The following is a 17,336-nucleotide window of genomic DNA, read 5'->3' as shown; positions in this document are numbered from 1 at the left end:
TCCCTTATAATGCTGTTTGGCAGCCGCCTGCTTTGTCCACTGCTTGCAGGAAGAGCAGCTCGTTGCAGCTAGCTGGTGGGGGCTTGGAACCAGGGTGGGCCAGCAGCCCCCCTATCAGCTCCCCTAAGTTCCCTGTAAGGCAGCTGCCCAGCAGGCTATCAATTGCCAGCAGTTCAGGTGTCCCTCCCCCGACTGCCATTTGCTGCTCCTGCCCTCTGCCTTGGAGCTGCTCCTGGGAGCCTCCAGCTTGCTTTGGGGGGTGGGGGGAGGGGAGGAAAGAAGGGTGCTAATATCAGGGTGTCCCCCTCCAGCTCCTTTACCGGGGGGTGTGGAAAGGGGACAGGACAGGGCTCAGGACAGTCGGAGTTTGCTTGCAGAAGCTGCTGTCTCAACTTGATGATCTACTTAAAAACGAAGTGTATTTAGAGTAGGGTCAGCATGCAGAAAGGGGCAATGTGTGTGTGTCTCACACACAGGCTGTGTCTTTCTCTCTCTGCCATGCTGTCCCCTCCCTTCATTTGTGCTTCCTTGTAGAGTGTGAGGCTACATTAACAACATGTTAACCCTTGACAGATCAGCCGAGTGCTAGTTCATCATTTAGCAGCAAGGCATTCTCTGGCTCCACCACCTCAACCAAGCTTCACAATCATCATTGCTATGTACAGTATTAAATTGTTTGTTTAAAACTTATACTGTATATGTATATATAAAATATAGTCTTTCATCTGATGAAAAAAAATTCCCTGGAACCTAACTCCCCCATTTATGTTAATTCTTATTGGGAAATTTGATTTGCTTAACATCATTTCGCTTAAGGTAGCATTTTTCAGGAACGTAACTACAATGCAGGTGGTGTTCTCATCCATCCTCCCTGTGCAGGGAAAAGGCCTAGGTAGAGATCGTCGAATAGTGGAAGTCAACACATGGCTACGCAGGTGGTGTCGGAGAGAAGGCTTTGGATTTTTGGACCATGGGATGGTGTTCCAAGAAGGAGGAGTGCTAGGCAGAGATGGGCTCTACCTAACGAAGAGAGGGAAGAGCATCTTCGCAAGCAAGCTGGCTAACCTAGTGAGGAGGGCTTTAAACTAGGTTCACCAGGGGAAGGAGACCAAAGCCCTGAGGTAAGTGGGGAAACTGGATACTGAGAGGAAGCACGAGAAAGAGAGTGCAAGAGGGGAGGACTCCTGTCTCAGACTGAGAAAGCGGGACAATCAGCAACTTATCTTAAGTGCCTATATACAAATGCAAGAAGCATGGGGAACAAGCAGGGAGAACTGGAAGTCCTGGCACAGTCAAGGAACTATGATGTGATTGGAGTAACAGAGACTTGGTGGGATAACTCACATGACTGGAGTACTGTCATGGATGGATATAAACTGTTCAGGAAGGACAGGCAGGGCAGAAAAGGTAGGGGAGTTGCATTATATGTAAGAGAGCAGTATGACTGCTCTGAGCTCCGGTATGAAACTGCAGAAAAACCTGAGAGTTTCTGGATTAAGTTTAGAAGTGTGAGCAACAAGGGTGATGTTGTGTTGGAAGTCTGCTATAGACCACCAGACCAGGGGGAGGAGGTGGATGAGGCTTTCTAACAGCAACTAGCAGAAGTTACTAGATTGCAGGCTCTAGTTCTCATGGGAGACTTTAATCACCGAGGAATACAGCGGTGCACAGACAATCCAGGAAGTTTTTGGAAGTGGAGGGGACAATTTCCTGGTGCAAGTGCTGGAGGAACCAACTAGGGGCAGAGCCCTTCTTGATCCGCTGCTCACAAACAGAGAAGAGTTAGTAGGGGAAGCAAAAGTGGATGGAAACCTGGGAGGCAGTGACCATGAGATGGTTGAGTTCAGGATCCTGACACAAGGATGAAAGAAGAGCAGCAGAATACAGACCCTGGACTTCAGAAAAGCAGAGACTTTGACTCCCTCAGGGAACTGATGGGCAGGATCTCCTGGGAAAATAACATGAGGGGGAAAGGAGTCCAGGAGAGATGGCTGTACTTTAAAGAATCCTTATTGACGTTGCAGGAAAAAACCATCCCAGTGTGTAGGAAAAAAATAGTAAATATGGCAGGCGACCAGCTTGGCTTAACAGTGAAATCCTTGCTGATCTTAAACGCAAAAAAGAAGCTTACAAGAAGTGGAAGATTGGACAAATGACCAGGGAGGAGTATAAAGATATTGCTCAGGGATGCAGGAGTGAAATCAGGAAGGCCAAATCACACGTGGGGTTGCAGCTAGCAAGAGATGTTAAGAGTAACAAGAAGGGTTTCTTCAAGTATGTTAGCAACAAGAAGTCAGTCTTAGGAAAGTGTGGGCCCCTTACTGAATGAGAGAGGCAACCTAGTGACAGAAGATGTGGAAAAAGCTAATGTACTTAATTATTTTTTTGCCTCTGTATTCACAAACAAGGTCAGCTCCCAGACTGCTGCACTGGGCAGCACAGTATGGGCATAAGGTGACCAGCCCTTTGTGGAGAAAGAAGTGGTTCGGGACTATTTAGAAAAACTGGATGAGCATAAGTCCATGGGGCCAGATGTGCTGCATCCGAGGGGGCTAAAGGAGTTGGCGGATGTGACTGCAGAGCCATTGGCCATTATCTTTGAAAACTCATGGCGATTGGGGGAGGTCCTGGATGACTGAAAAAAGGCTAATGTAGTGCCCATTTTTTAAAAAGAGGAGGATGAGGATCCAGGGAACTGCAGGCCAGTCAGCCTCACCTCAGTCCCTGGAAAAATCATGGAGCAGGTCCTCAAGGAATTAATTCTGAAGCACTTAGAGGAGAGCAAAGTGATCAGGAACAGTCAGCATGGATTCACCAAGGGCAACTCATGCCTGACTAACCTAATTGCCTTCTACGAGGAGATAACTGAGTCTGTGGATGAGGGGAAAGCAATTCCTTGACCTTAGCAAAGCTTTTGATACGGTCTCCCACAGTATTCTTGCCAGCAAGTTAAAGAAGTATGGGATGGATGAATGGACTATAAGGTGGATAGAAAGCTGGCTAGATCGTTGGGCTCAACGGGTAGTGATCAACGATGCCATGTCTAGTTGGCAGCCGGTTTCAAGCGGAGTGCCCCAAGGGTTGGTCCTGGGGCTGGTTTTGTTCAATATCTTCATTAATGATCTGGAGGATGGCATGGACTGCACTCTCAGTAAGTTTGCAGATGACACTAAACTGGGAGGAGTGGAAGATATGCTGGAAGGTAGGGATAGGATACAGAGGGACCTAGAAAATTAGAGGATTGGGCCAAAAGAAACCTGATGAGGTTCAACAAGGACAAGTGCAGAGTCCTGCACTTAGGACGGAAGAATCCCATTCACTGTTACAAACTAGGGACCGAATGTCTAGGAAGCAGTTCTGCAGAAAAGGACCTAGGGGTTACAGTGGACGAAAAGCTAAATATGAGTCAACAGTGTGCCCTTGTTGCCATGAAGGCTAACGGCATTTTGGGCTGTACAAGTAGGGGCATTGCCAGAAGATCAAGGGACGTGATCATTTCCCTCTATTCGACATTGGTGAGGCCTCATCTGGAGTACTGTGTCCAGTTTTGGGCCCCCCCCCTACAAGAAGGATGTGGAAAAATTGGAAAGAGTCCAGCAGAGGGCAACAAAAATGATTAGGGGGCTGGAGTACATGACTTACAAGGAGAGGCTGAGGGAACTCGGATTCTTTAGTCTGCAGAAGAGAAGAATGAGGGGGGATTTGATAGCTGCTTTCAACTACCTGAAAGAGGGTTCCAAAGAGGATGGATCTAGACTGTTCTCAGTGGTACGTCATGTCAGAACAAGGAGTAATGGTTTCAAGTTGCAGTGGGGGAGGTTTAGGTTGGATATTAGGAAAAACTTTTTCACTAGGAGGGTGATGAAGCACTGGAATGGGTTAGCTAAGGAGGTGGTGGAATCTCCTTCCTTAGGAATTTTTAAGGTCAGGCTTGACAAAGCTCTGACTGGGATGATTTAGTTGGGAATTGGTTCTGCTTTGAGCAGGGGTTGGACTAGATGACCTCCTGAGGTCCCTTCCAACTCTGATATTCTATGATTCTATGAATGTTAAGCGAGGAGTTACTGTAAATATGTATTTGCATTAATATTTGTGACATTTTGTCTGGCAGCTCATCTGAATAATCACAAGAGATTGGAAATGCCACTGAATTTTGCATTCTTTATTTGAACTAACGTTCATGAAAGTTACTTTGTAAGGTTTACCCAACCTATTTGTAACCATAATAATAATGCTTATATAGTGCTTTATATGTTCAAAATGTTAAACACACTAACTTGGAATTGGCCTCATATCCTAATTCATATCATCTAGCTAGGAATGCTTCTGTAAAAATATGGAGAGAAGTCCTTGCCTCATTGAAGTTAATGTTAATACTCCCATTTAATTCACCCATACTGTTTATTTGGAGCACGTACTGATGGCTAGTGGCAAGTGAGCAGTAAAGTTCTGAAAAACCTTGAAGAATTTTGAGCATGCTCCCACAACTATGTTGTTATTCTTTGTAATTTTTACCTAATTCAGCAGATATCCAGCTTCCATGGCAAAACAAACTGGAATAATTCACCCCTTGTGTGTTTCCACTCATGTCAGTAGTGTTATTCGAAAGAAGAATTTGAGTCAGCAATAAACCAGAAGCAAGCCTTGCATGAACTAGATTTTTACCTCTTTCAGACCTCACCTATATTAGAAAAGTTGCAGCAGTGTATCTAATTATAACCCCTAATGCAGGTATAGCAAAGCAAAATATTTATATGGACTCCATTACTCTGGTATCTAAGAGCCTCACAGCATCCCTTTGAGATAGAAAATGTCTATTGCCCCTATTTTACAGATAAGGAACTGAGACACAGTGGATATGGCTATACTGAGACAAAAGAACAGCAGCACCAAGTCTCAGAGACCAGGTCAGATGGCTCACAGGGCTCCAGCTGCAGGGTCAAAAATAGCAGTGTAAACGTTCAGGCTTGTGCTGGAGCCTGGCCTCTGAGACCCTCCCACCTCACAGGGTGTTAGAGCCCGGGCTCCAGCCCAAGCCTGAATGTCTACACTGCAATTTTAAAGCCCTATGAGCCTGGGTCAGCTGCCCTGGGCCAGCCATCGCTGTGCCATGAATCTTTTATTGCAGTGTAGACATACCCAGAGAGACTAAGTGACTAATTTTCCCACAGTCATACATGAAGGCTGTGGCAGAGCAGGAAATTGAACCCACACTAATACCCTATCCAATGAACCAGTCAACTTTCTGAATATAAACAAGGTCTCAGCTCCAAGCAGTATTTTTTCAAATTATGTTTCAATTTTGCATCAGTACTTGCCCTCTATCATCAGATATGTGGGATAGTTATTTCATTTGAGCAAGTAAAAACTGAAAAATAAATATAGAGCTAAAAAAGGGTCATAACTTAGAGGAAAAATTAGCTTTCCTAGATTTTCCCTGCTCTGAAGGAGAAAGATTACTCCTTCTTAACTTCTTGTGTCTCCAACACCCTACTCCAATACCCACCACACACACACACACACACACACACACACACACACACACACACACACACACACACACACACACACACCCCTTCTTATCCAAAAGTATAGAAATTGTACACCACACACACACGATTGCTATAAACTTAATAAGGAGCTAAAACAAATTCTATAGGCTGTATTATATTCAAAGCCACCTTTGGAAAATGAGATTACCAGAAAAACAAAATAAAAAATGTTACAGTGTTCTTAAAACTCCTAAAAGTTAAGATTTTCTCATTTTAATTAAATAGAGTGGGTAACAGTGTATGTAGACATGTTGGGGGATATAATAAAAAAAGGAATCGGCGGACCCATTCAATTTGAAACTAGTACTTTTAATTTATTTTTTTACAATAAAAAATGAACACCTTTAAAACAAACATAAAAATTATTGTCGAAGCAGGAAAGTTGTAATGTTGCAAAAACAAACGCAATAAATTATTACATACTGTCCTTGTTCCCACATATTGCTATTCACCTTACTTGCAAAATAAAAGAATACTTCAGGAAGACCAGCAATATTTTAAAACTGAGACCCCCCCCCCCCACAACAAGAGCACATAGAATTTAAAAATTCAGCATATCATGGAGGTTCAATGGGTAGTCTGAAATAGTGATTTTGAACTCCAGTGATTTGGTATCCCAGCATTAGTTACTTTGACCTTCTGTTTTGCCTACTTATTACTTTTCAGAGGCATCCTTTAGAAATTTTGTGGATATCAACCACATTACTATTATTATGTATATGTACACAAACTACAAGGAATTACTCAGGTTACCATCTTCATAGAATATCAGGATTGGAAGGGACCTCAGGAGGTCATCCAGTCCAACTACTGCTCAAAGCAGGACTAATCCCCAGACAGATTTTTGCCCCTGATCCCCTCAATTTTTTTTTTTAATTTTTTGCTCCCTCCAGGATTGAATTCATAACCCTGAGTTTAACAGGCCAATGCTCAAACCACTGAGCTATAAGTAGCCCCTGAAAGGGCCACCAGAAAGCCCATTGTGTTAGGCACTGTACAAACCCATAGTATGAGTGTCCTTGCCCAAAAGAACTTACAGCAAAAAAAGACAAGACAGACACAGGACAGGAGTGGAAACAGATTCTCAGAGGAGAAGTGACTTGCCCAAGATTCATAGACTCGCTCACAGACTTTAAAGTCAGAAGGGATCATTGTGATCATCTAGTCCAACCTCCTGTACACTGCAGGCCACAGAACTTCACCCACTCCTATAATAGACCCCTAACCTCTGGCTGAGTTACTGAAGTCTTCAAATCATGGTTTAATCACTTCAAGTTAGAATTCACTATTTACAGTAGTTTAAATCTGCAAGTGACCTGTGACCCTTGCTGTAGAGGAAGGTGAAAAATCCCCAGGGTCTCAGCCAATCAGACCTGGGGGGGAAACTCCTTCTCGACCCCAAATACGGCAATCAGTTAGACTCTGAGCACGTGGGCAAGACCCATCAGGCAGATACCTGGGAAAGAATTCTCTGTAGTAACTCAGAGCTCTCCCCATCTAGTGTTCCATCCCCAGCAGTTGGGGATTTTGGCTCCTGGCAGTTGCTAATCGGCCACATGCCATTGTAGCAGTCCCATCATACCATTACCTCCATAAATTTAGCATGCTCAGTCTTAAAGCCAATTAGGTTTTTTGCCCCCACTGCTTCCCTTGGAAGGCTGTTTCAGAACTTCACTCCTCTGATGGCTAGAAACCTTCATCTCATTTCGAGCCTAAACTTGATGGCCAGTTTACATCCATTTGTTCTTGTGTCCATATTGGGATTTAACTTCAATAATTCCTCTCCTTCTCTGGTATTTATCCCTCTGATGTATTTATAGAGAGCAATTGTATCTCCCCTCAGCCTTCTTTTGGTTAGGCTGAACAAGCCAAGCTCTTTGAGTCTCCTCCCGTTAAGATAGGTTTTCCATTCCTCGGATCACACAAGAGGTCAGTGGCAGATAGGGTGACCAAATGTCCCGATTTTACAGGGATAGTCCCGATTTTTGGGTCTTTTTCTTATATAGGCTCCTATTACCCCCCACCCCTGTCCCGATTTTTCACATATGCTGTCTGGTCACCCTAGTGGCAGAGCCAAGAATAGAATCCAGGTCTTCCGAGTCCCAGCCCTGTCCCCAAAACATTGTATCACACTGCCTCTGGGTTGCTTTTGTTGACTCTTCTAATCAGAGCTACTGGAGCAGAACTGACAATTATACCACAAGGGCATAATTCAAAGCTTACTGAAATCAATGACAGTAGGTAGAGAGAGAGGAGAATTCCCAATGATTTCAGTGGACTTTTGGCTCAAACCCAATGTGACTCCTCACAAACGTGTTTTTTCTTACTTCTAAATTATTAAGTTCCAAGACACATTGTGTGGGTCGGTTTTAGGTGCAGGATTGGAAAAATCCATAGTTTGGACTTTGGTTTCTGTGTGATCATCCTTCTTGGAGAGGCTTCCCCACAGAATTAGAAGAGAACTCAGTTCAAAGATCTATCCAATCTCAGGTGCTCTGTGAGAGGCCAAGGACATTTCTTTGGAGCCCCCATGCCTCTGCGCTGCTTCCTGGCTCACCCAGTCACAGTAACCTCCCATGTACACCTCCATTGGTTATGACCCCCAGTGCATCTCCAATTGCATGGGGGAAAGAAAATAATCAACCTGACAGCATAATCTTAACACTAGGTTATATATGTTTTTTCACGGATTCCTAGGGGAAGACCTAGCAATCTCCAACACCTTCCCTTCACCACAGGGCTCTCATGGAAGGTCTTCTGTGTAATACTTATTTAATTTGATTTAAACAATAATTAAAAAGATGCCTATACAAGATTCTAAGCAACCTACACATTTAGTATTCCAACAAAACCCCAACAGCAATACACACACACACCCCTACCCCTCCTTTCCACTCTTCATCATCCTGGGAAGCACACCCTTGGCCCTCTCCAAATTCCCCAGCAAACAGGTGTGTTTTGCAGCATGCCCAGAAGGTCACCAGATTTGAGCTACTTTGGACCATGGTGGGAGGAAGCAAGTTCCTGAGTGCCAGATGCTTCAGAGAGAGCATGCTGCCGCCTAATCTGTTTTAATGAGAGAGATCCAACTTGATCTGTGTGATCTGAGCTGTATCAGAATGGTATGGGTAGAGAGGTAATCCTTTAGGCTGGCCGGTTTTAGGCCACTGAGACCTTTATAGGTCATAACTAAGCCCCTAAACCCAGAGACCAACAGGCAGCTAGTAAAGGTCTTGGAGAGCTGATGTCATGTGCTCCCAGCAAGACACTCTTAGTAAGCAAGCCACCACAGTCTGTACTAGCTTCAATCACCAAATGTTTTTAAGATGCAGCCCCATGTAGAGCACATTGCAATAGTTTAATTTTGAGGTAACAATGGCAAGGTCTGCATCCTAAAAGAAAGGCTGCAGCCACCTACCCAGACATAGGTGGCAAAAAGCGGACTGGATTACTGCTGCAGTATGATCATTGAATAGTAGCTAGGGGTATAGAGTCCACTAAGTTTCCAGCCCTACTCATTAATGGTAGATGAACTCCCTCAAAGAGGCTATTATTTCTGCCATCTCTTCAATCTCTTTCCCTCAAAGCACCATTATCACTTAATTCTTGTCAGGATTGAGCCTCAACCAGCTCAAGCTCATCCATGCACCGATCTCTGGTAGACATTGATTGAGGCACATAATCTGAGTTGGTGGAGACTGAGACGTACAGTTGCGTGTCACCAGCAAACTGAAGACACAAACCTTATGTCTTCTTATTAACCTTATCAATGGCCCATATACATATTGTACAGGACTCAGGAGGAAGGTGACAGAATGGCACCCTGTGGCACACCACACTTGAGAGCTTTTTGGGAAGAGGAACAATTGCCCACAATTACCCACGGGGAGATCTCTGAAAGAAAACAATGAAGCCACTGAAGAGCAGCCCAATCAGGGTGTGCAGGCAAGTCAACAACAACTCATAATGAATGGTATCAAAGGCAGCTGACAGATCAATACAAAGCATGGAGACTTGATTTTCACCAATGGGTGGGAAGGGGAACAATGCCACAGAAGCGTGTCTCTCCCCATTTTTCCCCCTCCACCCTGATCTGAGTCCTCTGAGTCCATTAGTGGAGAGAATGATCTGGCCACTAGTCAACAACTTTTTCACTCTTACGGACAGATCTTCAACTAGAGAAAACTGACATACATCCATAGAAGTCAATAGAATACATCAATTCACACCAGCCAAGGATCTGGCCCTCTATTTATGCTAAAGACCATTTCTGACTCAGGTTCATATGGATGGTCCATGTGAGATATTTTTCATCCAAAGCACAGAACTCCCCACATTTATACTCAATGAATTAAATACAGTCCTAGTGCACAGAGGTGTAACTCCACACCACTTTTTGTTCTGTCCACAAACCTTAATCAGCCACTGTACATTCTTGTATGGAGCACCTTAGCTAAGTACTGCTCTGCAGCTTAAGGGCTTGTGAAACCACCACCCCAGCCCCACACGTACAGTCCCCATAGCCTGTTCCCCTCCACACAGAAGCTATGCAGTTCTTCTGTAATTTGGGCCTTGCACCCTTGTGACTGGGGAAAGCCACATGATGTCCCTATGTATGCACAATTCCCATTGACATCTGTGGGAGTAACCTGTAGCTAGAGAGAGGAGAATGTAAATAAGCCCTGTTGCTTTCTGAAGAAGTGAAAACCTTAATGCAAGTGTTCTCTGATCATCAGTCCTGAATCAAATGCATTATTCAGTATTTATAAAAATCCTAGCACAGCTGGGTATGAAATCATTGCACATATTGTTACATCTACAACTAGAAATATTCTCCCTAAAAGCACTGAAGAGACACAATCTCTCCATTATAGCCATGTTTAAGGGAGAAACTCATTTTTAACACCATTTTCAGGACCCTTTGGCTACAAATACTCATGCTTTTTCTCAGTCTAACATCACCCCCAATTTTTTAGAAAGTTTTGTAAATTCTGTGTGACCATTCTGAGTCATCAGTGTCAGCAACAGCAGAAAATGTGAAAGGCAAGTCATATTTTAAAGAGATTTAAAAAAAACTGTTGTGCTTGGATTACTAAAAAATGCTTCATTTAAAGTTTCAGACTCTCTATGTATGTAATCCTCAGTGAGGGATGAATACTGTGACAAGTCTGAGGGAAAACACTGATTGGGCAAATAGGGCTCTGATTTAGCAGAGCACTTAAGCACACATTACCTTCAAGCATGTTTAGGTCCATCCTTGTTCAGCAAAGCTCGTAAGCATAGAACTGAGTTGGAAACTCTTCCCATTCCATGAAAAAAAATTGAGATATAAAAAATGTTCCCATTTGGCATAAGGACAGAACAGAAATGTTATGAAATGTTTCTATGACAAAAACAAAAATAGATAATGCAATAGCCAGTATCACACAAGTTAGACACCTGATTGAGAGCAGGGTCTTCATCTGGGACCACTTAATGATCTTTCCAAATGTTGTTTGTACCATTAGCTAACTATTGTAAAGCGCCTTGGATAAAAGCACTATATAAAAAAACATTTACTAATAATGAACATTATTTTGTACTACAAATAAAAGCACACAACTCATTTTATTATCAGTAGTCTTTACCTTTCTAATTCGATGGCTGTACCCTCTCTCCCCTGCCACAGCAGCCCCTGAGCTGAGGCTGGGAAGGAAGGCTGTCTGTCCCTGGCAGCTGCAGCCCTGGAGCTAGGAAAAGTCGCCTCTTTCTCTGGTCCTCACAACCCTGCATGTTCCAAATTCCCACCATCCCTTCTTCTCACCCCCACTGCCCCCTCCCACTTACCCCATATTTCCCCCAGGCCACCACCTCATCTTACATGTGCATCTTCTCCAGGGTCCAGCTCCTAGTAAGTGGAGCCACGACTGCGTAGCTCTACTAATCTAGGTGGGTGGCCCTTCATTCTCTTGTGTGCAGCCACCCACGCATGCAAATTAAATGGAACTATCCGTGGATCACGTGAATGAAGCTCGCAGATCACTGGTGGTCCACAGACCACAGTTTGAGAACCTCTGTTCTAGGTGAATGCCATAACCACTGGAGAACACAGTCAGTGTCTCGTTCTCTGGACCAATTAATATTTAATTATTAATGCAAAGTGGAATAGACTGAACAGGAGTCAGGACAGAGTGAGAGGACATCCAGACACCTCAACAAACGCGACAGGCTGATGGTTAGGATATGCACATGGGATGTAGGAGAGCTAGGCTCAAGTCCCTGCTTTGAATCAGGTGCCTTAAAAAAGTGAGCCAAGTTTTCACCATCAGCCTTTTCCAGCAAGCACCAAGCAATTTGGGGGTTGTGCTGACCTTCTATAGTTAACGCCAGAGCATTGCTGTAACCACCTTCCAATGCCACACCTCCTTCCCCCGTCCATCACACACACACACACACACAAGGCTTTTTACCAGTGGGGTTGCCAGTAAGTTCTACGGCAGAAAAAATTGCCCCAAACTCTGGGGTGAATTTAGCATATACTATAATTACACTATCTACGACAAGACTTAAAAAGACTCACAAGTGATTAGGCACAGTTCACACATCAGACAGGTATGCACATGATCAATGTACAGCTAACAGCTAAAGATTTTTAAAGACAATTGTGAGGTGGTGCACAGTTCATTTTAAAGTGTCAGCAGTGTTTCTATGTTAGCACTAATTATCAAACAGGTTGCAAGTTCATATATATATTTGAAAAGGAACCTCAAAGCTGTAGGCCTTAGCATACTGTACTTAAAAATTTACTGCTTATGCGCACACAAGCAAAAGCAATATTTTGTATTTCTATAGTGCCTTCCTCCCAAGGATGCCAAAGCTCTTTAGATACATTAATCATTTTAGCCTCATAACATCCCTGTGAGGTATGAACGTTATTATTATCCTCATTATACAGATGGCAAAAATGAGAACAGTGGAGATGCAGCTGTACTAGGGAAACTGACCCATTACTAACAACCACTGTCCGCAATGGGTCTCCCTGAAACAGGACTGAAAATGGTTTCAAGGGACACCAGAAACTTCTAATTGACATAATTTCAAAAATTAACGTAAAGTAACTTCTGGTACTGCACCTGTCCTTCTAGTCCACTACAAATTTTTCAGTCACAGTTTTGTCTATTTTCCTCTCCCAGGCTGTATTGTCCAACACCCACAATAGAGAAAAACCAACCGATTTCAAATAGAGGAAGCAGTGAAAACGAGTGCTATTAAATGCAACAAGGAAAATAGATGGGGGGGGGAGAATCCTCCCCATCTCTTTCAGATAGGATATTACTTATGAAAATAGAAGATAAAATAATTTCTGACAGAACTGTGTAACACTCTCTCTGAACTGCTAATCCAGGCAGGATGAACCTGTTTTCAGCACTACTACTGGGAGTGTTCTTGAAGAGCCGGTAGCGCTAAAACCTGTTCTGTGCCTCCCTAACAGTTAAATCATTTACAGGACAGGCTGACCCACCGCAGACAACCATTGTCAACAATGGGTCAATTTCTCAGTTGGACCTGGAGAGCTCTGACTAGCTGGCCTAAAGCCAGGCAATGCCCAGAGTAACGAGTAGAACCCCAGTTCATGGCTCAGCCTCTTATTCTCTGACTACAAGGATCTCAGCTTGTGACAGAAGGTTTTTTTAAATGCCCTGTTGAAGCACAAGGCAAAGCCCTTCGCACAAGATGCTTTTAAATCCAGAGTTAAATGAATGCAAGATAACGTGAAGGACTTCGCATCTCTGCCTGGATGCTTCTAACTTACGCACACCGGCTACATCAGCCAGGCACATTAAAGCACCACCTTGACATGTTTTATTTAATGTTATGGTTTAATTGCTAATTCCGCATAAGCCCTCTTGAAGGAAAAATAGTGCTGAATCGAAAAGACCAGGAGTACTTGTGGCACCTTAGAGACTAACACATTTATCTGAGCATGAGCTTTTGTGGGCTACAGCCCACTTCATTGGACGCTTATGCTCAAATAAATGTGTTAGTCTCCAAGGTGCCACAAGTACTCCTGCTCTTTTTGGGGATACAGACTAACACGGCTGCGACTCTGAAACCTGCTGAATCAAAGACAGAGGAGCTGAGGCTGCTCAGCACCAGGCTTTTTTAATCCTCTGCAGAATTTCAGCCCTCACGGAGGTAACCAATAAATGGGGCTGCCCTGCTCCTGATGGCCAGTGTAGCAGGGGAGCACCAGGAAGCTGCAGCAGGGGACTAAGGTCCTTCCTGTGGCTATTCATGGCTCCCTCTGCAGAGCTGCAGGACCCGGCCCTCTGGAGGCACCTGTCCCTGAGCCCCAGCACCTCGCTCGCCTCTTACCAGGGAGAGCACTGTATAGGTGTTGGGGTTCTTGCTTTTGCCTCTAGGCGCTGCTTTCTCCGGCTCCTGGGCGAGCTCCATGGCTGGCAGCATGGGCACAGCCGCCGCCTGCTGCTCCGCTCCGTGGCCGAGGCTGCGCTTCCCAGGCAGGCTCCCCCTGGCGTTCCCGTCTCCCTCCATGGTCCCCGCGCCTCTGGCCCGCGGGGCTGTCTCCGGCCGCCGCTATTAATAGGGTGACAGAGCAGCCCCGGGCCGGCCCCGCCTCCCTGCTGGCCAGGAGCACGCCTGGCGGCTTCCCCCGCTCTCCTTCTCCAGCCACTGCGGCTTCCCGGCCCGCCGCTGGCTTGCATTGTGGGGGTTGGGGTTAGGCGGCATTTCCCTCCGCGCTTCTTTACGCTGCCCCCTTTTCTGCTCGCCTCTCTCCAAGGGGGAGGCGGCGCCCCACTCCGTGCCCTTCCGCCCCCCCCCTTGTCTCAAATGGCTGAACGCGTCGCGCCTGCAGGAATGAGATAAGGTGGCTCCAGATAGCCGCGGGAGGAGGAGGGTGGCTGGGGTGGTTAGTAGGAAGAGCCACGCTGCTTTCCTTTGCGGCTGGGAAAGCTTTTCCCTCTTGGTGCCCGGGCTTCGCGCGCAGCCCCTGCCCCCCAGCTCTGGACACAATGAAGCAGAGACGGGGGAGCGCTTCAGTCAAGCTGAAGGGGATGGGAACTGCTCCTCCTGCCTTTCCTGGTGTCAGGGACTCTAACCCCGACTGCAAAGTTCGTTGTTTGACCGCAAGAGAGACAGGCAACACCAGCAAGGTCGATCAAAAGTTCTTTATTGACAAGTGCACGCATCAATAGAGAGCAGCTCGTCTCCAGAGAGAACCAGCCCCCTCTTTACATCTTAGTATAAGCCTATATAGACAGTTCCATTGTGTCATAAATTATTCACTGGAGCAACCCACCCCCTTCTTCTAACAACTAGAAACTAGACACCTTTAGTATACATGCATGCCTAAAGTTAGAAATGTAGGGGAGTTAAAAACAAACAAAGAACAAAACCAGGGAGTGAAAACAAGGAGGCTGGGAAACTAGGGCTTTTATCAGTTCTTTGAAGGAGCTGCCCGAAGACAGCACATCTGGTACTATGCCAGGAATGCAGCTTCTCTTTTATTTCACTTTTTCCCACCGCTTGTGAGACATGCTGCTGCTTTTCAGTGTTTTCCACTCAGGGATTACCCACAAACCTCTGTTAGCCTGACTTTGGTCAGGTTGGCATACCTGGTTTTGTCTGCTATATCTTTATTCAGGCCTAACACTGGTAAAGGGCCCCCTGTGACGGTGTTAACTCTTTACTCCCTGGTTTCAGTCCCAGCAGGAGGAGAGGAAGGTTGTCTCCTTGGCTGTGTTTGCAGCTGGCCTTGCTTCGCTCTCGGGTGCAGCACCACGCTCCCCAGGAGCTCCTCTACTGGGATATTTTCTGCTAACAGTTTGCTACAGTGCCAGTAAAGCTTTAGTGCAGAGGCTTTCAAGCTGCAGAGTGTACACCCCTAGGGGAGTAACATTGGGGGGATGAGGGGGCAGCGAAGCCGAGTGGCTCATGCCAGCCCCACATGGCAGGGCCTGTGCTAGCCCCTGGGGGGGGGGAGCAGGGAGGGAGTGACACTTCCACCCCCGCCTCACCTCAGTAGGCAACCTAGAGCTGGAACTAGGGGTGCGGCAGCACAGCAACACCAGCTTGAAGTGGTTCCTATCATGTACAAGGTTTACCGTTTTGTTCGATGGCTTTCACCATCCCCGCCATACAAATTGTTCTAAGGCCACTGGGTCAGTGTCAACATCTGCCATGGCCATGCTAATTTCCGCTCCCAGCAGTCTCCATACCCAGTACTGGCTCTGCCCCCAGCGATCTTCACATGCCTCTTCCTCCACCCTGAGAACGCGAGAGGGAAGGGACAGGTATTCAACATAGAAGCAGCGCACTGCAAACTTCAGGTGTGCCATTTGTGAGTATCTGTGTATATGAAACTTACAGCTGTAGGTAATTAATTTGTGTGAAAGTCTCTGTTAGGTTTATGAGTGGGCTATCAAGCATACTTTATATGTGTCTATATTTATCAGGGGGTCGTGTACATAACCAAAAATTGTAACTCAAAGAGAAGAGGAGGGCTCAGCTTAAGAAGTTTGCAAACTGCTACTTTAGTGCATGTGTTTTCCACTGTGTGTTTAATTTCTTTTCCATTTCTTGGCAATGCCGGGTGGGTTTTTCTAATTAAGTGTTTAAAACCTGGAAGATATTCAGTAATAGCATAGGGCAGCTTTACCGTAAATCAGGCAGCCCTTGACTTTAGTATTTAATTGCAATTTTGTTGTTTGGCTGGACAGACACATTCACTCTACCTAAAATGGTTAATGCATACTAAGATTACTCAAGGGCATTTCATAAATGTGATTTATAAAAGCATGGCAATCACCAGTTAGGACTTAGGATCCAACCCATCACAATCCACTCACTCTGTCAAGTAAACACCATGACATCCAGATGTGCTCACATATGCTCTACATTTGCTCAACAAACTCCCTTGAAAGCCCAGTAATGTTACACACATCCAACTCTCCATAGTCACACTGTACTGAACAATCTTAATTCTGACCTCAGCAAGACTAAGATAACTTAAATGACACTTTCACTGTATTACCTAAAAATTCCCATTTCTCACCCCCCTTCCACTCCCAGCACCATCTCTGCCTGTATCCCTTCCCCCTCCATTTTTCCACATTATACAGTTCCCACTTATAGAAAGATTCAAGGCCAGAAGGGGCCATTTGATTGTCTAGTGTTTGACTTGCATAATACAGGCCAGTGACTCATTATATCCCTGCCAGAACACTTTCTAATTCCCTGCATTCCCCTACCCCTTACTAACCTCCTGGCAAAATACTAGGTGACTAGTGGCAACCCTAAACTAATGATTCTAGTATGAATCAATAGAAAGGAGATCTCTCACTTGTGATCTATGGAAGATTCTATAGAAAGAAGTTGTTTTGCCTGTTCCATGTTCTTGCTGTGTTCCACTGTCCACTATGCAGCTTTATTGTACAGCAAAGTTTTTTTGAAAGATGGGCTGAATTAGTTTAGCAAGGTCTTACCCATTTCCAGGCCCGCCTTACTCACCGTAGGCTCAATCCTGTTCCTATTTCAGTGAATAGGAGGTTTGCCATTGACTCCACTAAAAGTAGAATCATTATTTGTGTGCAGAGCTAGTCACCTGCATATTCTATGGTGGAAAAGGGTTCCAGATGCACTGCAAACATATTGGCTGTGCCTGCATGTCCCAGGGGAGTGAATGAGAGCAGTCTGGTTCTTTTTTGGTTTAGGTGGACCCCATCCTTCCTTCTTTTCCCAAAAGGAATCATGTTCCTAATAAAATCCTCCTCCCCACACTAT

The 17,336-nt window shown here is 45.2% G+C and overlaps 1 protein-coding gene across 3 annotated transcripts in view; it reads right to left on the bottom strand.

The window, feature by feature from the left end:
• Positions 1–14,362, bottom strand: part of ENPP1 (ectonucleotide pyrophosphatase/phosphodiesterase 1) — a 77,865-nt gene extending 63,503 nt beyond the window's left edge. The window contains exon 1 of one of the 3 annotated variants that reach the window (XM_030556319.1): positions 13,908–14,362. In XM_030556319.1, coding sequence (XP_030412179.1) covers positions 13,908–14,087 — 180 coding nt within the window. In that variant the 5' untranslated portion in view covers positions 14,088–14,362. The remainder of the gene's footprint in view (positions 1–13,907) is intronic. The other 2 variants (XM_030556318.1, XM_030556317.1) reach the window with 2 other exon arrangements.
• Positions 14,363–17,336: the final 2,974 nt, after the last annotated feature.

Source organism: Gopherus evgoodei, chromosome 3 (assembly GCF_007399415.2).
Source record: "Gopherus evgoodei ecotype Sinaloan lineage chromosome 3, rGopEvg1_v1.p, whole genome shotgun sequence".
In the NCBI taxonomy this organism is placed as follows: domain Eukaryota; kingdom Metazoa; phylum Chordata; order Testudines; family Testudinidae; genus Gopherus; species Gopherus evgoodei.
Note: the sequence above shows the minus strand (reverse complement) of the source record. Positions and strands in the feature narration are given on the sequence as shown.